The following is a 26,768-nucleotide window of genomic DNA, read 5'->3' as shown; positions in this document are numbered from 1 at the left end:
AGCACCCTCAGATGGGAACCAACCATTGACAAATTAGGAAGACGAGGACCACCGTCAAAGAGGACCAGGAGTCTGCTTGTTTTCCCCTTACATTTGGGGTGTGTGACAATAGCTTAATTTGGATGCAACAGACCAGAAAAATTCCTTGGCGTAACTCTCAGAGATTTGGGAATACTTTTTTGATTCACGCTTCCCCTAAATGAATGATGATTAGAGCATGAGTTGTTTAGTCTGTGCATAGGGAAACTGTTAGTTATAAGTTATACATTGCACTCCAAAACATATTTTTCTCAGTCTTTCAAGTCTTGTGTTATGTTGTGTTCTCCACAAATCTTTTTTACTATCATAATAAATGACAATAGAAAAAAATTGTTGTCACATGAAAATGAAACATATTATCTTCGTAATGTGCTTGTTTTGTTATCCAAACCGTCCCTCAAAAATGTATTAGTTATTTAAAGAGCGATGTTTGCTAAATCTGTGAGTATTTGACCTTTTTTATGTGATAAAAAGTGTGTGTGTATAATATATATAAAAAATATAGACCGTGGTACCTCTACTTATGAATCTCTCTACATATACAAGTTCAGGTTACAAAGTACCTGTACACAACAGTACGAGCTACTATTAGCCGCTCCCATAGTTTCCCGAACATAAACAAACTGGCCATCGCTTTAAATCTGCCTGGCAACCAGTGCGCATGCGAGCTTTCAGCATGCTCTTCTTTAATATTTCCTTAATTCTTCGTTTTTTTTTTACGTTGTGTGTCTCTCGTTTTATGTTTATTGTAAATCAAACATACTGTACTTTTGCGTCTATACTTAACAAAGTTTTTAGGTTACTAAGCTACCCCCAGAATGAATCAAATTCGTAGTAGGGGTACCACTGTTTTGTTTTTGTTGTTTTTTTTTTCCCCAAATGACTTTACAAAACTTCCAAGTTCCGAATAGACTGAAAAAAAAATTCTCTCTTCAAAATAAGACTCCTTGTGGTTTAAGGAATATACAAATAAACTTGACTTCACTTCACTTAGCACTCAACATATACTTCATAGCTTGGGTCTCAAACTTGCGTCCCAGGGGCCAATTGTGGCCTGCATAATGATAGCTTGAGGCCCCTGCCTTAATATGTAAGTTTAAAAGGAAAGTTTGTATTATTTTAAAAAATCATTAAAAGTATATATTTAAAAATGAGTTAAAATACATGACCTATGATAAAAAATACTCGTAGGCCATAGAAATGTACACTTATCTAACATGACATTAGCCTCACCCAATGGAGGCTGACATAATTTTCCGTCATCTTGCTGCTATGGCTACCCAAAAAAAATCGACCTCATCAAAGTCTGGCTAAAAATGGGAATAAAAATGGTGCAGATTGGTCACTTTGACTTTGCTTAGCTTGTATTATTCGCCGTGCTTTTTAGCACTTTGTTTTAGGTTGCACCACACAATACAGAAACATTTAGTGGTCGAGTAACACAAGTAAATCCAGCCCACGCAAATTATTGATAGATTTATTTATTTTTTAATATTATTTTATAATTTTGACGAGCATCTTTAAAGACATTTGAGAACAGGAACATATTTTATCAAAGGTTTTCTTGTGGATTAACTTACTTGACTACAATGTATAGTAAATTTAATCAAATTAATCCGTTGGAAGACAATGACATTTTGACCATTTTCCAAATATTTTGCATCTGGAGAAGTTCTCATCCAAACCTGTCCACTCTTCCTACTGGCAGACCCACCCACAGTGTTTTTGGTGCAAACAATTTTTATTCGTGCCTGCTTATCTTCATTTCCCATCCCTCGCTTCTTCCTGTGGCGCAGCAGCCCTGCAACACGTTGACACAAAAGCTGGTATCCATTATGTCTCCAACCTTCGTATTATACCCCAGTTGTTTATTGCAATTTTTTTTATTTCTTTTTTAACTTACCGTAAGGTCGCAGGGTTGCTGAAGGAGCCGTACAGGGGGTGCAGGGGGTAGAGGAAGAACACAGTGTGCCAGAGGGAGTAGCTCAACCACAAAAACAGCATGCCGAACGGCTGATGGGACCACACAGTTTGGGATGTTATGATTGGTCGACCAGTGAAGGTCACCTCAAGGTCACTGAATGATGTGTTCTCGTCAAATTGAACGGACAGCAGGTCCGCCGGTGTTTTTCTGTAGGCATGAAATTATTTTCTTGAGTATTTTTGTTTGTGTGTTGAGGTATGCCATTTTTGACCTGTTGACATCTGAACTTATTTCATTTCTTTTGTCCAGCCCACTAAGGTTTTCTGATTTCTGTTAATCTAAGGTTAATGAGTCTTTTCCTTTCCATGTACAGTAATTCCTTTTTTCGCGGGGGCTGCATTCCAAAATCAGTGAGATCTTATTAACATTTGGAAAATTCACAAAATGATGTTCTCCTCAGAATATTTCTCAATGATTTATGAAACATCTCATTTGTCATATCAGTCAGCAAAATTCAAACAATACATCACTTCCTATGACTTCAGCATGTGAGCTATTTAAAATCCCCCTACTTAATTACACACACCCTCAAACACATGGTTTTACATAAACAACTGACATTTTCAACATTACAAACATAACAACAGTTTATTGTACCTTCATACTGTCGTACTCATGTGTTTGTCATTGTCAACCTTATTGTCAAATACGCTAATTGTACAACAAACAGCTTCTCAACCTGCATGTGAACGTGCAATAAATAAGACACAAATAACAACTAGAAAAATAGCAGTAAGCATATAGAAATGCATAATTATATAAGGTTTTGAATAATAAATGTGCAGAGTACAAGTCATATTTATTAATTTGTTCTTGTTTCTCTTCCGTTTTCCAAAAAAAGAGTGCCCGGAGAAGTGCGGGCGGCGAGCATGCACACCGAGCGGCGAATGCTGCCACGGGCAGTGCCTAGGCAGCTGCAGCATGCCGGGCAGCGACACCACCTGCGCTGCCTGCGTGCACTACTACCACCAGGGCCGCTGCGTTGCCGACTGCCCGCCCGGCACGTACAAGTTCGAGGGTTGGCGCTGCGTCAGTGCCGAACTCTGCTCTGGGGTTCACCTGCCAGACTACGACAGTTTTGTCATTCATGAGGGCGAGTGCATGTCGGAGTGCCCTTTTGGGTATACACGCACCTCTCCGAACAGGTGAGTTTGACACTTTGTACATAGCTTCACCCTGGACTATGGCTGGGTAATATGGGCCAAAATTAACTCATTCAAAGCCAAACATTTCTTTCAAACGGAAGTGCGGGTCCCAGACAATTTTTGCCATTTTGGCTCATCTTTGAAGGCCTACAGAAAACGTATTTTTCTGTAGCTATATAAAAGCATAGGACATATCAAAACAAGGCTGAACCCTCGTCTTTCATTAGAAAGAAAATTTTTCGTAGCTTTTATTAAACAATGGTAAACAATTTTTTTCATAAAAATATTCGTTTCTAAGTAAACTTTTAAGAAAGACTGCTTTTTGTGGAAAGGATGCCTTCCAAGCAGAACTTTCACTTTGGTGCTTTTTTGTGCATTTGTCATACCTCCAATATCCAAACAATGCTTTCTATAAACACAAAGATTGGCTTCTCTATAAACGATGCGTAAATTTTGCAAAAACTTTGTTTCCGGTGACGTGATCACACGATTCTGGTCACTCTCAATCGCTGCATAGAGGAAGCAAAGCAACACGATGAAGTGGGGGCTCCTAGATTTGTGGACACGGGTCTGATCAAAGCCACTCCTTGCATCTAGTGGTGATTTATCATACCCAAATAAATCCCATAGGCTTGATACTTCAACAGGGCCAAAGCGATTCTGGTCGATCACAATTTCATTCAATCAAGCAACATTTATTTGTGTAGCACATTTCAGACACCGAAATGCAACAAAAGTGCTAATCATTTTTTACCTTTATATTCCATCCAACATTTGATTTGAAAAACCTGTGATAATTATTCAGACAAGAATAATTCGCAAAACTTTCAAGGAACATTGTGTATTTTTATTGCCCCTTAGTGGTAAAAAAAAACCTCAATTCATTAAAGCAATAAATGTAATAATTTGAATAATAAGCAAACAAACATTAACAATCATATGAATATGCTTTTAAGTTAAATTTGTTTCTTTTATATAACACGAGGCCCACATAGAAGGAGTTGACATCATGCTCCTAAGGGTACCCTAAAAGTCAAGTCAAGTTTGTTGTCCTTGATCACAACGTGGTTTAAATGATTTACAAAAAGACGTTTTAAGTCAAGTCATGTTTATTTGTATAGTCCTTAATCACAAAGAGTCTCAAGGGGCTGCACAGATCAAAGACTATAAATAAATGAGTAAGTATTTCCTAATTGTATTATTATCTTGTTATTAGACCGAAACAGTTTAAGAATTGTGTTTCTCATAACAGTGCTAAATCTAATCAAGAAACTTACAAGAATCATAACCCAATAACCAATAACCCAATCATAACTGAAAAAAAAACCAAACCCTGTAAAAGGTTGGGGGGGGAAATGAAATGAAATGAAAAATGGTGCAGTTCTGTCACTTTGAGTCTCAATAGTTTATCTTCCTTCATTCCCGGTTGCCCGAGAAAATACAGCAACGTCTAGTTGTCAAATAGTGCCCCTTTAACTCTCATAGCTCGTGCTAAAAACAGTTCATGCCTAAAGGATAACATTCAATGGTTATTATCCATTGTTTAAAAAGTTCCACCAGTAATTAGTATTTTCAGATAAACTCTCAGATTCATACTCTTGATTTTCCTATTTAGCAGAATTTAAAAGGCTAACTTTTGATATGGCGAATTTTTGAATTATTTGACCCTTCCTTGACGGTCGCTAATAGGTTTGAATAAGCTGTGGGCTACACTACTTACAACCCATGGTTTTAGTGTGAAAACATATACATTAGCATGTCAAACTGTGACAATGAGTAAGTATTTCCTAGTTGTATTATTTTGCAAGGGATCCCCACTTCTTTTAGACTTAAACTCATACACTGCCATTGACAAGTATTGACGTCATTTGACATGAACTCTCTGCAATTGTCTGCAATGGGACTGAATGAATGAGTGTCAAACATATGCCTGATCTATAAGCAGAATTGTCTGTCTTTTTCTCTCTCTCCAGCATGTCCTGCACTGCCTGCGATGGCTTGTGTGATAAAGTGTGTGAGGAGAAGGTGATTGACTCTATGGATGCAGCACAGTCCTTGAAAGGCTGTACGGTTATCAAAGGCAACCTTCACATCAACATTCGAAGAGGCCGTGAGTACAACAAGTGAATGTTGGATTTTTAGGATTTAAGGACATGTAGTGAATACATGTAGCATTGGCATGTGCTAAGATCAGTTGAAGACGTTCAGGTAAATACACACAGAACTGACCCCAGATTTTTAGGGAGAAGCGATAGCATGCAGTGCCGACAACAAGTGTTTCTTCTCAGAATGGTGTGTTAGGTCGCAACATAAAATAAAATGTGATCCTTCAAGGGAGGGGGGGCGAGTTCTCATCCAGTTGGGTTCGTGGTAGTCCAAACAATTTTTACTATCCCCAGTGACGTAACAGAGTCCAGCCCAGGACCTTGGAAAATCTGAGAGCTGTGTAATATCCTGAGCTTTAAAAGTTATAACCATAAATAAAAAATATACTGCATAAGTAAATATTACATGCAATGTATTATATGTGTTTTCCCCTTTTCTGATTACGTCTCAATAGACAACATGGTGGCGGAGCTGGAGAGTTTTACGGGTTCGATCCAAAGGGTGACGGGCTACGTGCGTATTCGGCACTCGCATACGCTCAGTTCGTTAGCGTTTCTGCGCAGCCTGAGATACATCGATGGCGAGGAACTTCTAGACGAGTAAGAACACACTTGATTTTTTTCATATTCAAATTTTGTGCAGAGCTTTTTACTTTGCTAAGATCACAGAAATTATGCAGGGCCTTTTGGAAGCTCTACAAAAGTACCTAAATTAATACAATTTCATTTAAACTTGCAAGGCAATTAAGAATATATAATTGTCTTATTTAAACTCAAAATAAATGTTTTGCTTTCACACTACTTTTTTCAAAAAGTTACCTAAAATGGCTTTGCACACATGGAACACTTTATTGTTCAATAGAGAGAAAAGTTCAGCGGTTTACTGTAACAAAGGTGAGATTTTTCTTGTTATTAGACCTAAACAGTTTAAGAATTGAGTTTCTCATAACAGTGCTAAATCTAATCAACAAACTTACAAGAATCATAACTCTCAAGAAAAACACTTGATTCATCGCCTCTCTTTTCTCCTTGAGTTCACAAGAATCTCGCCGTCTCAAGGCTCCACATTGTAGTCTTTCCTGTACCCAGCATTATCATAAAAAAAGCTCCCCTTGCCCTTTTCTCTGGATCTTATTTTCCCTTTGGCGCTCGATGATTAATTCGGATTGGAATGTGTCTGGTAATAAGCAAGAGCTCTGTGAAGCTGCCACATGACTTTATTCTTTAGCATCCAAAACACATCCTTAAAAGGTTCCCAAAGTGTGGCTTTGTAGTGTCAGGGAAAGACTTCTCTCTGAGAAATTCAAATATTGATGTTAAATCCGTGACGTGCATGAGGTAATTTAGTCCCTTTTACTTATAAAGACTGCAGAATTTATTTTCACCAAGTATGTTTTTCTCATTTTCTTATTATGACTGGACTTTTTTTTCCCTAAATACTAATGAGCACCTGTGCACAGCCTAGAAAAAAGTCAATGTAAAACATTTACTGATAATTAAATTTAATGTATTTCAATGTTGTTTTTTATTTTCAATTAATTTACGCGCTTTTTAAAAATATATATTTTCTCTGGGTTTGTTGAACCATGGACATCCAAATTATTTTGATTGGCCAAGTCGATAAATTAAGTAACGTAAATACCAAAGATGCCTGGATACAAGTTGCCAAGATACAAGTTGCTAAATATGACTACGCAAAAAGTCTTGGACATTAAAGAATCAAGGTACCCTTCCAAAAATTATTTATTTTATTACCATAAAACTTTTTTCCCAAGCTTTCAACCATGCGGCTTATGCAACGATGTGGCTTGCTATGTATTTTTTCTAATAGCCGTCAGGGGCGTCCGAGCAGTAAAGGTAAGAGTGAGACAGGTGGAATATATGTGTTGAGGAAGACACAAGTTTATTGTAACTTAGTTTTTCCCTGCACAAAGCGCTAACATGAACAAACCCTTATCATGAAAAAGGTGACAATTGAAAGGGGAGTGCTAACTACCATATTTGTAATTCATTTACAAGTCTGTTTATTTGTGGCAAAAAGAATGGATTGCAAGAGGCAACATCCAACAAAGCAAAAATGTTCCAGGTGGATTTCTATTCATCTGTTGGCATTATTGTGTGTTTTGGAGTCAATATTTTACACGGTTGCATTTCATGGATTGTCCTTTAAGTAACAAAGCCATTTTCATGGACATTAAAGTTGAAGACGGCCCAGGGGGCGTGATGGTAAGTCATGCCAGGCTTTATGGTTTTCACGTATTTAGTTTTAGATTGATCCCGATCTTTCTCTGATGAGTATATTTTAAAATTCTATCATATCTTGAATCTTGAGTTTAAGCATTCCAATGATATGTGCCAGGATGTATTTCAGTGACTGGTGACATCCTACACACACCTATTTGTTTATCAAAAGTCTGGCGGCCCACCGGCGGGCCGTCAAATATAAAGTGGTTAAGGTACCGTAAATTATTAAAACTCTTTCTGTGTACCGTCTTTCTTTGTAAATATCTCGCGTTTCAATGCGGGCACATGCATTTTATAGTCAGTTGCGGCTTATGTGTACAGACACTGCCCTACTTACAAACGAGCGGATGATCGTTCGTAAGTTGAATTTGTTCGTAAGTTGCTTCAGTGCTATGTTTTGAATGTTTAAGGTATGTATAACTATGTTTAAGGCTTCTATAATTAACCTGTCTTGTTTTGTCCTAAAAAATAAAAATAATATGCTCTATAAAGATAAAGTTAAGTTTAACTTACTTTTGGAAGATGAGCTTCAAGAGCTAGGCAACTTCCTCCTCTGTGGTAGAAAGTGGCCAAAAAAAAGCAAGCCAACCATTTTCTCAACAGCATCAAGCTTTCTTATTCCACTTTCATTTCAAAAGAAATGGCTTGCCTCTTCTTTACACTTTACACCAAGCATATTGAATTGATGCACAAGATATTAAACAATAAAAACGTCAAAGTTCCTAGCGCGCTAGAGATGCAGTAAACAGTAGTATGTTAACACACAAACTACGAAGAGGAAGCGGATTTATTCTTAGAGGTTGCTGGGTGACTTTTCACTGCCCAACATGCCAGTAGCGGCGAAAAGAAGCACTACAGTACTGTCCTGTACTTGTTTTTTTTCTTTAAAAATGTACTGGGTGGCTTATAATCAGATGCGCCCTATAGTCTGAATTTTACGGTACAATGAACTGGAAGTAAATACAAATTGACATAAAATGGAATTCAATAATAAATATATTCTTATTTGTTCCTTACAGCATGTACGCTTTCTCGGCATTTGACAACCAGCAGCTTCAGTTCTTGTGGGACTGGAAGCAGCACAACCTTACCATCGGGAACGGGAAGCTTTTCTTCCGCGCCAACCCCAAGCTCTGTTTGTCGGAAATCCAAAAGATGTGGAAGCAGACGGGCGTTGCAGGGCGCTTTGACGAAAGTGACTTCCGAAACAACGGCGACCGAGCAAGCTGTACGTGTCAGAAGAGTCTATATATTTCCTTCAGTTCTTGGGGCGGTTGTAGTTTAGTTTGTCGTTTTGAGTAATTTTGGTATTTAAAGATTGTTTTGCATGGTTTGCATGTATTTTTTTTAGTCTTGAAATTATTTTCTATTCATTGTTTTGTAATTCCCTTGTAAAATTTCAATAATTTTGACATTTTCTGACGGACTTTTTTCTCTTAAGGAAGTTGAGTACGTCTAAACTGAGCCGCAGATGGCACGGTGCCATGGAAAAAAACAAAAACTAAAGACCCTTGAGTAACTGCTTTTTGATGCAAGCTCTTCTATTTTACCCCCTCAGGCGAAAGCACTATTCTGCAGTTCAAATCCAACACCACCAGCAGCACCAGGATTAAGCTGACCTGGCAGCGCTACCGCCCCCGAGACTACAGAGACCTCATCAGCTTCATCGTTTACTACAAAGAGGCGTATGTTTCTGTTCGCAGTACCCCCCTTCTCTTAATCACAGATGTGATTCCTTCGGCACATCACTCAGTAAGTGCACTAATTATCGACAAAAAACTCTTGCTGCAGGCCCTATCAGAACATCACTGAGTTCGAGGGGCAGGATGGCTGTGGATCGAATAGCTGGAATATGGTGGATGTGGAGCTGCACCAGGACAAAGACACAGATCCTGGCGTGCTGCTGTCCAGCCTGAAGCCATGGACTCAGTACGCCGTTTTTGTCAAGGCCATCACGCTCATGGTCGATGACAAACAGGTGCCCAGTGCCAAGAGCAAGGTGGTCTACATCCGAACCAGTCCTTCAGGTAAACCTACTCTAAAGGGAAGCAGTATACAATTGCCTCTAATAATACTGAAGATGTAGTAAGCCTAAATATAGTTTGCCAAATAATGTTGAGCACCTGAATGTTGAGGTACTTGGCATAAATGGCTTTTGAAATAGTTGTGAGCGCCTGAAAATGTATACTCCGGAAAAAAACAGTCTTCCAGATAGTTTTGAGCACTTGAAAATAGAGGTGTTAACATAAAATGCACATCTAAATACAGAGAAGGTGATACCATGAACAAAATAAATACATGTTTATTTAATCGTTTTTTTATATGCTTTTGAAATACTTTTTGCTTTGAAACAATGGATTGGGGGCACCAAAATGTCAAAATTAAAAACAAACAACCAAATGAATAAAAGAATGAATAAAGGTAAAAATATTATCACGTCTACATCAAATCACGTTTATTTATTTGTATCGCCCTTAATCAATCAATTGAAAATGGAATACCAAATATAATCTTTATGAAAATAAAACAACAAAATACGCAAATATTTGAATGAATAAATTGAATTGAAAACAAAATTTAAATGTTTTTAAAGTAAAAAATATATATTCAAAACTGTCTTGTTTTTAATTTGATTTGTATACATTTTAAAAAATATATTTTCTTCTTTTTTATATACATGTTATTTATTTACAATTATATTACGATTTCGATTTTTGGTCCTCCATAAGCAGATAATGTGTCGTGATCATGTACTTAATAAAAAGAAAAGCTTGATCAGGACAATCTTGACTAAAGAAATTGGCATCCATCGGGCGTCAATCACTAGTCTTGATATACAGTATTTATACATGAATGCTGAAAAACCATGTAAAGGTATGAGGGTAAATGATGCAAAATAATGTTTTGTTACCAGAGTATTCTCCAAGCGTTAAGGATCTGGCACTGATATTAAGTGTGTGTTTTAATAATTATAATTAATAATTTAATAATAATAATTAATAATAATTAATTTTGAGTCGAAGAAAAAAAAATTTCACACAGCCAGCTGTTTTTGGAGAACCAAACTGTGTATGATGAAGTGCATTCTTCAACAGAAGATGGGGATTTGCCTCATGTGCAGTCCCTTCTTAAGGTTTTTTCATTTGCCCTCATGTAGGTTTTAGATCAGGGGGATGGTGTAATTATAGTCTGTGGTTTGCAATAATCTGTGGTCTGTGCAACCCTTTGAGACTCTTAGTGATTAAGGGTGTCACAAATGAACATGATTTAACAGAATGTGTGCGCGTGTGTGTGTGTGTGTGTTAAAAGAATATATCTAATGCAATTTTCCACTTTGAGGTGCTGTAATAGCAAACCTGAAAGAAACAAAAAGGTTCGTGGAATGGAACTGTGATGCTAGTTTTGTGTCCGCAGCACCTTCCATGCCTCAGGACGTGCGTGCCTACTCCAACTCCTCCACCCAGCTGGTAGTGCGCTGGCTGCCTCCAGTGTCCCCTAACGGCAATCAAACCTACTACTTGGTGCGCTGGCAGCAGCAAGCTGAAGACAGAGAACTATACCAGCACAACTACTGCTCCAAAGGTAAATACCTATTTGTATACTTATTTTTATGACTTATCTAACAATTCTATAAACCAATTCAGGTATACAGGGCTGTAAAAATGATGTTGCCTTCTTTTCTAATGCATACTTGTTCTTAGTTTTCTTGCTTACTTGTTTTAAATCCTCAATCATTTCTCATATCAGTAAAGTCATTATAGATTCTTGTAAATAAGGGCTCTACAAAAAAGAGTTTAACTAGAGACTCCTACAGTTTAAAATGGCTCAAGTATTTCTTCAATAGCAATCATGTGTCATATGTTATTTTTAGCCTGTAACTTGTACTGCTAAAAATGAAACAGGCGCACACTTTTACCTTGCTAACTTCCTTCCCTCTATAGAGTTGAAAATCCCTGTAAGGATGGCAGCTATCGGGGTAGGGGACCCAGAGGACGATGCCAAGCCCACAAAATCAGACCCAGACGGCCCAGATAAGGGTCCCTGCTGCCCTTGCCCCAAATCGGTTGAGGACCTGGAGGCAGAGGCGGCGGATGCCTCATACAGAAAAGTATTTGAGAACTTCCTGCACAACTCAATCTTCACACCCAGGTGAGTGTTTAAACAATGTACTCCAATTACAGATCACATCTGTGACCTTGAAAGAGGATGTATGTATGTTATTTTCTTGGTCAAAGTTGACTGCAACCGAAAAAAAACTGGTGCCGTTTCGCTGACTCTTTTTACAAAAAAGCTCACTAGTTTCCCTCCCCCCCAGAGGTTCAAATGCTTTGAAAACAACTATGACTCACTGGAACACACGCACACACTCACTCACACTGAAAGAGCAGTGTGAGACCGACGCAGACTTGTGACGTTTATATTACAAACAAGAAACTTGCCTTTTTGATCAAGTTTTTAAAAACGTTTAAACCCACGCACCCCATTTGGCATAACAACAAAGATGTTGCCCCTCCTCCTTCACCCACACGCTATAAACAAACTTATAAAAACCATGATAAATCTAGCAAACAACATCAAAGTGTCACAAATCAAATAAATGTGCTATTAGGGATGAACTAGCACCCCCTTGTGACAAATTCGAGTGGTGCGGTTTGGACTGAGAACACCCTGACATTTTAGTCTTAGATTTATAGGACATCTGAAGACAGACTTATGATATATGATTTTTGCAGGCCTCCCGATCGTCGCCGTCGGGACGTATTCAACATTGCCAACGCCACTTACTCTCGACGCCAGCACAGGCCACATTCCAATGCTACCACCATCCCCCCACTGCACACTGCCGCCAACGGTAGCGGCGCAGACCCGGATCTAACGGAACGAGAGTTTGACTTTGTTGAACAAGCGGTGACGGAGCGTGAGCTGCAGATCTTCGGTTTACAGCCGTTCACTGTGTACCGCATCGACGTCCACGCCTGCAATCGAGAGGTGCAGCGTTGCAGCGCTGCAGAGTTTGTTTTCTCCAGAACTAAACCAGCAGGTTAGTGGAAAATAATTAGGTGTCTTTTGTCTGATTAGGTTGTAGGAAAATTGATGCTTTTGTAGAGCTTCATTAACTAAGTGCCATTCATCTGTACATGAGGTTAAAAACAAAAGTTGAATGAATTAATGAAACTTATTTCGAACATGACAAAACAAAAACAACAAATCAAAAAAAATACAATCTTGTCGTACATGTCGAAAGGGAGTAAGAAGAAGCATATGCTTATTAAATCTTATCCCTTTGACTTCATTAATCATTTTGTCCCACTGTTAGCTCTTCTGTGTATTTACAAACAACAAACACCTCTCGAATATACATATTTACATTGACTCTGCGGTCACGCAGTCCCTTCATTAACATCATCACCATCACTACTTCCATCACTGTTTTTATACTAACAGATTAATTCAGTTTTACCCATCTATTAACTCTATAATGCTAGCAATCACTTAATATCATTCAGTCACCAATAATGACAATAATAACGGTTGATGGCAGTTATAATATTTGTAATTATTATTATTATTATTGTAATATCAGTGTCTGAAATAACGTCTGCCCGGACGTCCGGGGCGTGCATCTTTTACGTCGGGCGTACAACTTATAAAACGACAACTTTTTAAGAAAAAGAAAAAAAAAAGATTTTTTCAAATCAAATGTTTGCTTTATTCTGATTTTGAAATCTTTGGAAATTTTGGAATGTCGGTTCGTTTAGCGTTTGCATACTCTGAAGCCGATGAAGACTGCATCAAATAACTTCGTGCTTTCGGGCTTTCCCGAGTGTTATAAGGTCGCGCATTTGCATATCATTTTCCAAAGTGGACGCTTAGAGAACACAAGAAAAATTAATAAGTGGTTAGGAATCAAGCCAAAACTTCAGCCCCAGAAGAAATATTCAAAAGAAGCAAAATTTATGACACTACAAAATGTAAACGTACATTAAAAGCATAGTGGAAAGAGGAGTTCACGTGACCTACTGCAGACGACGCAACGCAAACATTGCATGAATGAAGATGAGTAAATACAGGTACATACCGATGGCAGATGGAAAACAGCGATGCCATACGCATGCAATGAATGTTATAAGTAGATTTATAATAAATTTAAAATGTTTTTCTGTTATATATTTTGATTATCAATCCTTTTTACTTTGCAACAATGGGTTTTTCTCGATTAGTCGTCTTTTTGTGTTTCAAGTTGTGAAAAATAGGGCAGGCAACTTTTCAGAGTTGTCCGCCCTGGTGTCCTGTAACTTTTTGTCACGAGTTTCAGACACTCGTAATATTAATATAAAGTTAAAATGTGGTTAAATGCTTAAATATGTTTATTTTTTTCTTTTTCTTTTCTTTAATTTATTAGTATTTCATTAGTAATTATTCAATTTTAACAGATCATATAATTTTACACCGGACCATCTACTTCACCAATCCCACTTCTTATTAGTCCTATAAGGTCAGCCACTTTCCCCTTCTGCTAGGATGACTAATTTGAGTTGATTGCTGTGTTTGTCGAGTTTTCACAGTATACTAAAATTAAGTAGGTAAAAGCGGCGTACGCGTGCAATTAAAAAAAGTCAGATTTTTTTATTTGATTAAAATTTGTGATCAGCTGTAAAAATTGGTGAAGCAATATTAATCAAATGTAAAAAAATCAATTAAGAACATAAATAGAATATACTTTTTCATGTAAAAAAAATAAATAAATATATATATATATATGTATATATGTGTATATTTGTTTTGGGTTTTTATCCGTTTTTAATTTTTTGCTTTTTGTCAATTAATTCAAATTTTGATTAATTAGTTAGTTAATTAATTAACCCCAGAAAAGAGTGATTGAGTCGTTATCAACAGAATAACATTGGTAATTTGAATAATTTTTAAAAATATATATTAGTTCAATTAATTTTAATGTTTCTATTTTAACAATAATATAAGTAAAATACGATTAGATTAATATAATCTTTATAACGTTTTTAATATTTTAGGTTTGCTAATATGCAATTTGCCTATTTTGTGATAGGACACTCAAAATTATTATATTACGTTGAACCCTATTAATGTGGAAAATTTGGCTATGAAAGATGTGTCTCTTGATTCGTGTAAATCATCTATGTCCAATGGTAAGGACAGTGCCAAATCTGACTCACTCCTGGCCCAATAAATCCAAGTTCCGAGTATCCGTGCTCCTTTGCATTGCAGAAAAGGCAGATGACATTCCCGGCCCAGTATCTTGGGAAGGCCAAGAGGAGTCTGTGTTTCTCCGCTGGCCGGAGCCAAATCACCCAAACGGCCTCATCCTTATGTATGAGATCAAGTTCAAACTGGGCACAGAGGTACAATTAGAAAAAACAACAGTGTCTTCAAATAATTGTCCGCACTTATGCATGTACCTGATGGTCCCGTGGATGTCTTTCCGTTTTCTTTGTCAGACTGAGAAACATGAGTGTGTTTCGGGTCAGCTGTATCGGACACAGCGCGGCATCCGTCTGACCAACCTAAGTCCTGGCAACTACTCTGTGAGGGTCCGAGCGACTTCGTTGGCTGGGAATGGATCCTGGACAGCTCCTATCAATCTCTATGTAGCTGAACGTAAGGCACATATATTATCACGCGCTTTAATACACAGCATAATCTGAAATGTTTAATCTGATTGACCCATCAGGATATGAAAACTATCTCTACGCCATCATATTAGCACCAATCTTAATCATCTTGCTTATCTGCCTCTTGGCCGGAGCGCTCTTCGCATTGAACAGGAAAAGGTAGGTTGCTGGGATGACCTTGTCATTTTTATTTAAATTGAGGATATTTGAGAGTAAATACTCCCTCAAAAAGGTAGAAAATGTAATGATGAGAACTATAGGAATGGATATTACATTTTACCTAGATATTAAAATCATGTTTTACAATATTCTTTTTGAATAATGATACAGGATTTTTTACGATTTACTTTTATTTTCGCTTTTAGGAACAGTGATCGACTTGGGAACGGAGTCTTGTACGCCTCGGTCAACCCTGAATACTTCAGTGCAGCTGAAAGTAAGGATTATTGATGCAGATACAGTTTAACAGATTGGTGGTGTAACAAATGATAACTGATAATTCTTGCGATCGAATTGGCATCTGGATGTCATCATCGGAAATTGAGATAGTCACATGAATTCTTGAAGGGGGAAAATTCAGGGACCCATGGTCAAACTTAATTTCAACTCCTAAGACCGGGCATCAACAAGCTTAGACATAAATGTAAATCAAACAAGAAGCTTGGGTGTTAGGAGCTTAATGCAATTGCAAATGCAATCCCTCTCTCAGTGTATGTACCAGACGAGTGGGAGGTGGCACGTGAGAAGATCTCCCTAAGTCGCGAGCTGGGCCAGGGCTCGTTCGGCATGGTGTATGAGGGCACCGCGAAGGGCGTGGTCAAGGACGAACCTGAGACGCAAGTGGCCATCAAAACGGTCAACGAATCGGCCAGCATGAGGGAGCGTATTGAGTTCCTCAACGAGGCCTCCGTTATGAAAGAGTTCAACTGTCATCATGTGGTATGCATGCACTCAAATAGAGCCACAAATTATTCTGAATGCATTTTTCATAGTATTTTTGTGGTAGGTGCGTCTCTTGGGTGTGGTGTCTCAAGGCCAGCCCACACTGGTTATCATGGAGCTGATGACACGAGGAGACCTTAAGAGCTACTTGCGCTCCCTACGGCCAAAAGAGGTAATAAGATAAATTAAGCAGAAGTAATTGATGGTAATAAAAAAAAACAGTGTTCCTGAAAACTGGTTGTCAATACAAAGAATGTTGGTTGCTGATGAACAGGGTTCAATCAGGTGCTTGAAATCTGGGAAAATGCTCGAGATTTAATATTGTGTTTTTAAGGTCAGGTAAATGCTTGGATCTTGGGTGAAATGCCTGAAAAAGGTTGCAATTCTTGCAATGTTTCCTGCAGTCTGACTCGACAGACCATTTATTAACCAAAGAAAAATAATAAATTTGGCTCAAAATTGACGCCAACACCGCAGCTGCAATTGCTGTAATCGTAGTGTGAAGCGTCACTGCCCCCAACGGGTGCATAGGAACAGGTGCATTAGACCGAGACACAGGGCGGGTGCCGTTTTAACGAAGGATTTCTCGAAAAACGCAAATTACAAACCATGGTCAAAATGTGGAACAAATCAGGCACAGCATGCCTCTAAAAAAACGAAACAACTATTCACAATGGGAGAGCCAGCAATTTTCAGTCATATCAAAGGTAACTCACGGAGATGAATAGCTTAACCACAATTTTTTTTTTTTGCTGACGGTTTGCTACATGCTACACCTAAACAGGGCACTAATAAATGTGCATTAGTGTGAGGATTATGTTTCAAAAATTAACATTTATTAAGGGCCATGTAAAAAAATTAAGGTACCATTTACAAGTGGTAAATTGTAATCGGACTGTTCCCGCAGATCCTTGAAAAGTCTTAAAAGGCATTGACTAAATTATTCTGAGAATAGAGCCATTAATTGGCATCTAAATGTATAATTGTTGAATGTCTTAAGAATGTGAACCCATAAGATTTGTATTTCTTAGAACTATTTTTTTTTTTATATTTTTCTTTTTCTTCTTTAGTAATTAAACAATTTACTTTGGTTATTACTATCTATAATGTAATTTTTAAAAAAAGAAAAAACTTAACACAATTTGATTAATTAAAAAAAACAACTAAAATATTGCTAGCCTTTATTAATATTGCTGATTGTATCTTCCTTGCTTGATATTGTAGCATCTTGAGATGGGATATTTGAGTGTTCTCTATAATCAACAATATCAAAATAATAAAAGGATTGTAATATTCCAAGTTGATTTTTAATGAATCCAGAATTTATAACCGTTGCTTATCTGCCTCTTGGCCTGTTTTTTAAATTGCATTAGAGAAAATAAAGTACTTCATCAAAATTATCGAAGTTTCTGAGATAGCCCTCTATATCCCAGAAAGTTGCTGGAAGTGAGACATTATTTGAAATTTCGTATAATTCTGTCAAAGGTTTTGAGTCAAAAAATTTGGAAACTGCAATGTTGTACTCTACTGTTTGTAGTTTTTGCAAAACATCCATATTCTTTCCTGCAGCAGCAGTGGTCTAGTCTTTCCCTGCCGCCCCTTAAGAAAATGCTTCAGATGGCTGGCCAGATCGCAGATGGCATGGCATACCTCAACGCTAGCAAGTTTGTGCACCGTGACCTGGCAGCCCGCAACTGCATGGTTGCCGAGGACTTCACCGTCAAGATAGGAGGTGGGATGGGGATGGGACTCGGTTTCTTAGAAATGTTGAAGTTTTAGTGTATATCAAAATATATTAAATGAATATATTTTCTGTCTTATAAGATAATTGATTAACGTGTTGTTTTTACACAGACTTCGGAATGACGCGAGACATCTACGAGACAGACTACTACCGTAAAGGCGGGAAGGGCTTGCTTCCCGTGCGATGGATGTCACCCGAGTCTTTGAAGGACGGCGTCTTTACCACCAATTCCGACGTCTGGTGAGTGTCCAAACACAAGACTTGGTGACAAAGATGTGTTGTTTTCTTTGACATTCATGCAGTGTCCCACCTAATCTCTCAAAATCTGTCTCTGTTTAGGTCATTCGGAGTTGTCTTGTGGGAGATCGCCACGCTAGCTGAGCAGCCCTACCAGGGCCTCTCTAATGAGCAGGTCTTGCGCTTTGTCATGGAAGGAGGCCTGTTGGAAAAGCCGCAGAACTGTCCTGACATGCTGTAAGTCACAACTAAATGGCTCTTCATCATTTCTGAGTAATTAAGATTAATTGACTTAAAGATGAAGTGCACAGCTATTAAAAATGCTGCTTCCAGATCCAGTATGCTAGCCCTGTCGTTAAAAAAAAAGAGTCTTGTGCTGGACAGCAAGTGACATATAGTACCTATCTCAGTCTCAATGCCAGGACTAAATCTTATTGTGTGTTTGTTCAGCAGTCAATACAAGAAAAGTAATTCCAAAGTAGGTTGTTGTATATATATGAGGGTTGGACTTAGGGAGGAAAGTGCAGTTATTTTAATACATTTAATTTTTTTTTAATTCAATGGCTTCTAAAACCTAACATTACCGTATATACTTGCATTTAAGTCAAATTTATAACTATAAGATACAATACAAGCAGAGCCACTCCAGTCACGTTTTTATCCTTTCGCTCATGATTACCTTTTCAATTTGTTTTACTTGCACTGAAAAAAAGCCCTCAAATGTTCTACTTGTATAACAACAATAAAGTCCATTCGCTCAGGTCAGCAAATTGCACTCACTAAGGTGTTACTCCTACCCTTATATTATAGCCTCCATCTTATGTCCATAATAGCCCATGACCTTTCCGTGTCCTCATGCTTCCCCCTCTTCTTCCTGTTCAGTCAATTGCAGCTGCCTTGATTGTTTTTGAGAGGGACTGCATCTCATTTTATTGTGATTTTGTGTGTCCGATTGCCTTTCTTTGACGATAATAATGGGTTGAAAGAAAGTTAGTAATAAGGGGAAGAAATGGTAGAAACATTGAGAACAAGGATCAAGTTAAAGGAAAATATTTTGAAATACGAAAATGTTGTACGAGTGTGCCATCAAAGTTCTATTTACAGGTACCATAAATGGTTTAAAAATAGTTGTATCTTAACAACTGTTGTTTAGGTACACGTTTTATCAATATTTTGTACTGTAGTTCTTTTGGTTTGCTGCTGTTTTAGGGGGTCGACTTGAAATGCAATGGACTTTTATTTGCTATTATACGAAGTGATTTAAAGTAACATTGTGGAAGAATTGAAATACAATTTATATACATAATCACACGTATCAGCCTCCATGGCAAGTCTATTTTGGGGTACTGGAGGGTCCGTCAGGAATCTCGGATCCAAGAGAAGCAGTGTTTTTTGTCTGGGCCGTGGACCAGCTCTACACACTTTCCAGGGGCCTTGAGGGTTCATGGGAGTCTGGTCTGCATGTGTTTTGTGGACTTGGAGAATGCATTCGACAGTGTCCCTCGGGGAGCCCTGTGGGAAGTGCTCCAGGAGTATGGGTATCGTCTTTTCAGGGCTGTGTGGTCCCTGTATGCCCGGTGCCAGAGGTTGGTCCGCATTATCAACAGTAATTCGGATCCGTATCAAGTGGGAGTTGGACTCTCTTCATATATTTTATAGACAGAATTGGCAAGGAAAGGTTCTGGTTTGGAAGCCTCGGCATTGCATCTCTGATTTTTGCAGATGATGTAGTGCTGTTGGCTTCCTCAAGTGGTGATCTTCACATCTCCCTAGAGCCTGACCCTGTACTGGTCCGTCATAGTGAAGAATGAGCTGAGCCTAAAGGCAAAGCTCCTAATTTACCGGTCGTTTTAGGTTCCTACCCTCACCTATGGTCATCAACTGTGGGTCATGACCAAAAGAACATTATCTCGGATACAAGCGGCTGAAATGAGTTTCCTCCGCTGCTTAGAGATGAGGTGAGGAGCTCGGTCATCAAGGAGGGACTCAGTGTAGAGACGCCACTCCTCTCCATTGGGAGGAGCAAGTTGTGGTGGCTTGGGCATCTGATAATGATGCTTCCTAGGCGCCTCCCTCGGAAGGTGTTCCGGACATGGCCAACCGACAGGAGGGCCCCGGTGACAACCCAGCAAACGCTGAAGAGATTACGTCTCTAGGCTGGCCTGGGAACACCTCGGCATCCCATCGGATGGGATAGGGAGTTCTGGGCTTCCATTTTGAGACTGCTGCCCCCTGCGACATGACCTGGGATAAGCGGAAGAAAATGGATGAATAGAATTTATATATTCTCCGAGCCAATAATACGTAAAAAAAAAAAACATGCAAATTTATCATTATTTATCATCAAAGTTAAAGCAAATTACCTATTTTGAAATCCTTCTTAGTAGTTAATTTAGTTACTCTGAAGCAATAAACCAAAAATTACTTAACAGCTTCACACTTAAGACTGATGAATATTTAGTGTAATCAACAACAACAACTGACTGTGAAATATGTTATTTTTTTAAAATTAAGTTTACCAAATTGTTACCTATGAGTGTTCATTCCTGAGATAATCAGTCTTCTGTTTTGGAGGACGATTAAAATTGACGAGTAATTGTTGTTGAAACTAATGGTTTCAGGATTTGGGGAATTTTTTGAAATCCAACATTTTTTTTTTAACTATGAATCCATTACTTGCGCTCCTAGTTAGGATAAGCGGCGTAAAAAATGGATTAACAAGAACTGTACCTCATAAACGTTTTTTAAGATAAATAACATCTGTACTGTCAAAATATAATACATATTATAGTGATATTTTTTTGGACTTAGATGTAGAAATGATTTCAGGACACTTTTTTTTTTTTTTACTTCAGATGATATTTTGTTGCCATCATGTGGACGTTATGGAAAACTGCTTTTACCTTCCTTTAACCCCTGCACACGCTTCCTTTTATTCTCTGGGATTGACTAGCAAATGCGGCGGCAACTGCTACTCTTGTCTAGAAACATATGGCTCACATTTTACATAACACAGCTCTTGCTTGCGTTTTCTTTTGGTCCAAAAGTATGTTCCCTCATTAATTCACAGAATGGAATATGAACTCTTCGTTTTTATTAAGTAGCTTAAGATAAAACCAACATGATAACATCAAACAGAATTTCGGCAGCATGTCGTAAAATGTGTCGTTTCCACAAACTAGCCATGGCGCACATTTTCAATGCGACTATACAATTTATTGGAGTTAACTATAATAAAATTTAAATCACACCACTTGTGCATGTCTTTCTAATTGCAATGTGACACTGCGGTAGAAAAAAACGTGACCTGGGCAAATAAGGATGGAGGGGAAAATGCCGTCTGGTGTGCGGGGCATGACGTTGTTGGCGTTATAAAGCTAAAGGCATTAACGCCAAATTCCCCATGCGGTTGGCATCAGGTGTGTGCTGGTATTTAGCGTGTTGAGTAGTCCAACTTTTTTGGCAATAGAAAGCATCTTCCTTCGCCTTTTGGGCTCGGTTGCATTGTATCAACAGCATTTTGTTGACATGATAGCTTTTAGTGCAACCTGACATTGAAAAAGATTAGCGCATATGCAATTTAGGGTCATCAAGGTTTTTTACATATGTGTACAACAACAATGTTAATTTACGCACAGGCAGATAAATGCAGTAAAGGAATGGGGCGACTGTTTAGTCAATCAGAATGCAGAACACAATGCATGTACGAAACTGCGAAAAGTAAACTACGATACAGCGAGGGATGACTTTATATCAGTCAGGCCTAAATTGATTTGATTGTGTGTATGCAGGTTTGAGCTGATGCGCATGTGCTGGCAGTACAACCCCAAGATGCGTCCGTCTTTCGTGGAGATCATAAGCAGCGTGAAGGACGAGCTGGAGCCGTCCTTCTGCGAGGTTAGTTTCTTCTACAGCGCTGACAACAAACCCCCAGACGCTCAAAGCGGACCGCCACCCCAACAACACCTGGACGACATGGACGACATCCCTTTGGACACGCCGCTACAGACGCCGCCCTCGCCCGGCTCTCAACCCCAACCCGGGCCCTCGCTGAACCCCGGATCCCCTACCCATCCCTCCACGGACAAAGAGCCCGTCGGGCACCAAGCGGCTAACGGATTGACGTCATCGACATCGGCGTCCTCTGCGGGAGCCCCACCCAATGGGACCGGTTCACTGGCCGCCATGCAGGCCACCCTGGACGAACTTCCGCCATACGCCCACATGAACGGGGGCCGCAAAAACCAGCGTGCCATGCCCCTTCCTCAGTCATCTGCCTGCTGATTGGATGGAACAGTCTCAAAATTATTCTGCTGTAATGCCGCCTATTGTTTTTTGTTTTTCCCCCCAGATGCGACACTGCCCCTTTTGCTGCCGAGAAAACACCAATGAGGGAGTTGCTTTTTTCTTTTTAAAACGGTTCTTCTTTTGAAGATTAAAACAAGAAAACGTGCTTTATTTGAGGATTTCAGTCCATTTTACTGGGGGAAGAAACTCTTTATAAGTGAAATCCTCCATGTTGTTGCCTTTGTGCTGGTTGGTATGGTAAAAACATGAGGAGGCACACAAAAAAACAAGTTTGAAAAAAACATTTTGATATACTTGTCTCTCTATTTTGATGATTCATTTTGTACTGACATCAAAACCTGAGCCACAATTATCGCATACTTTTGCAAATCGGCATTGAAATACTAGTGCAAAACCTTCATAACACGGCCATGACTTTTCATTGAAACTTCTAATGAAGATGCCGTGAAAATTATGCCAATCGGTACAAATAAATATATATCGAAAACCAGCTTTTGGCTGCAATATAAGTCATAGAACCTGAAGAGTAAAACATTTGGGTATGTGACTAAGAAAAGTTAATGTGACCGTCATAGTGTGCAATAAAAAGGGGCTTCCCAAAATCACTCCTTTGGTTTCCATTCTAACACTCCATTTTGAGTCAGCAGCTAAATTTAAGCTTAAAGTGTTGCCACATGCCCTGAAAATCTCCTCGGGTCATCCTTGTTCCTGAAAATGTATTTGTTCACACATAACAATGCACAATAATAAAAACTTGAGATACAAATATTATAATGAATAATTCAAAACTATTGTAAATTGGCATTAAAATCTCAATAATGACTTTTAATCTGTATTTTTCAGAAGCATCCGAACCAAACGATGGCCATAGTGTTTTTTGGTACGCCAAAGAATGAAAACTGCATAAAAACCTACTCAAATTGGACATAGTAATTAAATTGCCCGTCAAAAAACGTATGTCATGGTCGTGTGATTCCATTTTTTTTCCTGGTTGTACAACAAGAACAAAAATGTCGGGAAAACAGATAAATACTGATTCAATTTTGTCTGAGCCAGTATCCGAATGCGGAATTGTCGCATCTAAATTGGCATCCAAACACTAAGTTATGGTGGTGTTATTGAGTCAGATTTTTATGGATTTCAATAGCATTTAACGCCTGGTTATTTTATGGTGTGTTTTTTTTTTCCACTCTTGTGCGTCGCGTGACTTTTTCTACCTTTTTCTATGGTCCCCATGTTCATCTTGTACAGAGAAAAGACAAGCTGCTATTCCTTATTTTCTCTTGTGGTTGTAATATAGATGATCTATATAAATATCTATGACTTTATGAGTATATGAGATCTTCAGGTTGAATTTAAGAGCGTTTTCACTGCATTTTGCCATGTTTGTGGGGGTCGGGTGGGGGGTTTATATATTGTTTCTTTATATATAACTGAGCTGGTTTCAAAGAAGATCTCAGAATTATTATATTTTCTCCCATGAGTCCCAAGTAAATCTCAGGTTTGTTCTGCCACTTTTGGCGTTAATTATTACTATTGTTAGCAGTGTAGCTTAAGATAAACAGGTCGCTTAAATTGTGATCTAAAGTTTAGTTATGTAAAAACAAAAATGCATTTCTGTTTAATGGCCTTCAATTCTCGCCACCAAATTACGGTGTCAGTTCACAAACATGTTGCCAATTTTTCCCGTTTTCCAATTTGTTTATAGAGTAAAATTAACCTGTCTTCAACAAAAGTCCTTAACAATCGCATTCGAAAAAAAAAAATTCTGCTTAAATTCCGCCTTGTGTATTGTTATATCCACCAAGCTATAATTGACTGGTGTGCTAGTTCAAAAATCAAAAAAGCATAAAATTACAGTACATTAGTTTCTGTTTTTGTCCAAGCTTAAATATTTTTAAAGACAGCTCACTAAATGGGGAAAGACAGACAACAAATTTGATTTAAAGGACTACGGTAATGATGACATAATAGAAGCAAATAGACAATTTCATATAATTGCATGTCAGCTGATATTGAATTCACGCTTAGATTAAAAAGTTAAGTCTTCAATCACTACAATTCACTATAAATAGATATATCTACAAAATGCTCTGCCTATGACACTAAATATGATTGTTTTCCCTGAGTAGAAAGCTGAATTAATTTATTTATACAATTTATTGATGGAATATCGACCAGCCCAGTCATTTATTTGTGTTGGGTGTTGTTTTTTTATTCTTTTGGGGGGAGTTTGTAAATCACTGTACAGAAATAGCTGGAGACTTTTTTTCTATTTGTTTTGATACATTTACGAGAGTTTTTGCTACTTTTGGGAAAGGGGTACGTTTTTCTCTTTTTCTATTTCATTCAACCATCCATCTACCTCACTGTTTTTTTTATTCTTAATATGATAAGGAGGAGCTTTACTTTTGTTTGTATTTACAAACCACAAGCCTAACTGCAGCACAGAAACATGGGGATTTTTTTTGTATTTATTATAAGATTTTTGCTAACCATATACATAATCAACCAATGAGAACAGGGGAATTGGAATGACTGTAAACTGTAAAAGGAGTGTAAAAACATCCAAGTGGCATTAAAAGCCCAAAATAAATATGATATTGTGTGCATAAGTTAAAATATTTAAAGAAAAAATGTATGGGAAGATTTAAAACGCATTGAATTACCAGAAATATAATTGGATTGCTGACCACAATTGTGTACATTTATCGATAAATAGTTTAATATTTTATATTTATTTTGGTAAAAATCACAGCAATATTCTGCCTTTTCCATGTTTTTTGTATTATTGCTTTTCCCAAATTTATTATTGTTTGACATATTTACCCAGAAATTTGCCACAAAAATAATCTTTTCATTGTCCAAAATATATAACATGTTTTCGCATATTTTATAATGAACGACTTTTCACGTGAATTACACAAACTGATCTTGTTTTTCTCCCTCCTTTCAACGTGGCCTATATACTTTTTGACATATCAACAAAAGGTGGAAAGAAGAATGCTATTTATTGTGAAAATGTAATAATGCAATACCACACATCGATTTTCCTTTCCTGCCCATGTTTCTTTCGCTGGTCGCCAAAACACTACAGCACTCCCATCATCTTCCGCTTCTTCCTCGCACATAGTGGAGGCACATTCATACCAGACTACACTTTTGAAGCCAGTTTTTATTTGTCTTATGTGTGTATTTCAGGCAGATATTTAGTTTGCTCTAGGGAAGTTTTAGGAGAAGGATTTCCGGTGGAACGGTTCGGTTACGTGTTCAAAGGTAAAAATAAATTGCAGCCAAAAAAAAAAGCTTTCAATGGCGGCAAGGTACGGATAGTTCTTTGGCTTTAAGTGCAGAAGCAACCGAAATAAGGGATCAGGACGTTTTGTTAATTCATTTACCACTGGATGGCCTCAAACTTCGTTTTGTCATTTTTGTGTATTCACAGTTTTGTACATTTTGTTCAATCATAAACGAAAGGTAGAAAGGTGTTTTTGTTTTGGATGTTTTTTTTCTCCAGTTTTTGTTTTGTACATGAGGTTTTTTTTCTTTTTTTTTCAAATATAAGCCAACATGTGGAAAATGATTGGCTGTAGGAAAATGAGAATGTTTCAATGTTTCTCTAATTCTTGGTTTTGTTTGTTTTTTTACATAAGATTTAAGATAAATAAAAATGTATGCAAGTCATGACTGCCTGTCTTCTTTCACATAAAACACCTGAGTAGCCTGGGGACCAATTCTATGAATGGATAACCAGTAATGGGTCACTGTTTTTCAAGGAAAAATTTATTCTAGATTGGATGAGAAATTGACGTGATCAGGATTCGTCTTAAAAGCATCCTACTCTTTACCGATCTAAATTTTAATTTTTCTTAAAATTACATCCTGGTAATAAGATTTTATGTTTTTATTATAGAAATTCATACCAAAGTGGTAACCCTACATGCTAATTCGTAACAAAACATTAGCTCTCAGCATTACTACTACAAGAGTAAAGACATTTATTATGTAGTAAACTTTTATGTAAAAAAAGGGCCTTTTGTGTTTAAGTATACTGTATCATCAGCAGCTGGAAGATACAGTTATATTATCTATATTGAATTTGTATTTTTTTAACTGGTTGCACCTAATGTTAAAACAAATGTTGAAAATCACAGTTATGATAAAGATGGCTCGCTCATTTGTTTATGTTGCAATTCAAATAAAAGCTAAAATCAGAACATTTAATCGGTCACATAAAATTGTATTTGACCTTTATTTAGTCACTTGTTTAAAAAGGGTTAGTTTGAACAATTTTATTGACACTTATAACAGAAAATGAACAACGTGAGGATTGAACAATTTTTCTCGACACTTTTAACAGCAATTAAACAT

General features: G+C 37.7%; 1 protein-coding gene across 2 annotated transcripts in view; it reads left to right on the top strand.

The window, feature by feature from the left end:
* The window catches only part of igf1rb (insulin-like growth factor 1b receptor), a 56,133-nt gene extending 30,052 nt beyond the window's left edge, over positions 1 to 26,081 (top strand). Inside the window, exons 3-21 of one of the 2 annotated variants that reach the window (XM_088333979.1) lie at positions 2,865 to 3,168; positions 5,142 to 5,278; positions 5,729 to 5,873; positions 8,537 to 8,745; positions 9,076 to 9,202; positions 9,309 to 9,544; positions 10,932 to 11,099; positions 11,459 to 11,666; positions 12,251 to 12,558; positions 14,763 to 14,896; positions 14,993 to 15,152; positions 15,226 to 15,325; positions 15,532 to 15,602; positions 15,876 to 16,105; positions 16,173 to 16,280; positions 17,681 to 17,840; positions 17,963 to 18,092; positions 18,192 to 18,326; positions 21,881 to 26,081. In XM_088333979.1, the coding sequence (XP_088190105.1) occupies positions 2,865 to 3,168; positions 5,142 to 5,278; positions 5,729 to 5,873; positions 8,537 to 8,745; positions 9,076 to 9,202; positions 9,309 to 9,544; positions 10,932 to 11,099; positions 11,459 to 11,666; positions 12,251 to 12,558; positions 14,763 to 14,896; positions 14,993 to 15,152; positions 15,226 to 15,325; positions 15,532 to 15,602; positions 15,876 to 16,105; positions 16,173 to 16,280; positions 17,681 to 17,840; positions 17,963 to 18,092; positions 18,192 to 18,326; positions 21,881 to 22,373 (3,563 nt within the window). In that variant the 3' untranslated portion in view covers positions 22,374 to 26,081. Of the gene's footprint in view, positions 1 to 2,864; positions 3,169 to 5,141; positions 5,279 to 5,728; positions 5,874 to 8,536; positions 8,746 to 9,075; positions 9,203 to 9,308; positions 9,545 to 10,931; positions 11,100 to 11,458; positions 11,667 to 12,250; positions 12,559 to 14,762; positions 14,897 to 14,992; positions 15,153 to 15,225; positions 15,326 to 15,531; positions 15,603 to 15,875; positions 16,106 to 16,172; positions 16,281 to 17,677; positions 17,841 to 17,962; positions 18,093 to 18,191; positions 18,327 to 21,880 lie in introns of both variants that reach the window. The other variant, XM_088333978.1, reaches the window with a different exon arrangement.
* Positions 26,082 to 26,768: the final 687 nt, after the last annotated feature.

The sequence above is a fragment of the Urocampus carinirostris genome, chromosome 4, assembly GCF_059441175.1.
Source record: "Urocampus carinirostris isolate Australia breed hairy pipefish chromosome 4, RoL_Ucar_1.0, whole genome shotgun sequence".
Lineage (NCBI taxonomy): Eukaryota > Metazoa > Chordata > Actinopteri > Syngnathiformes > Syngnathidae > Urocampus > Urocampus carinirostris.
This window is presented reverse-complemented; position numbering and strand designations above follow the sequence as displayed.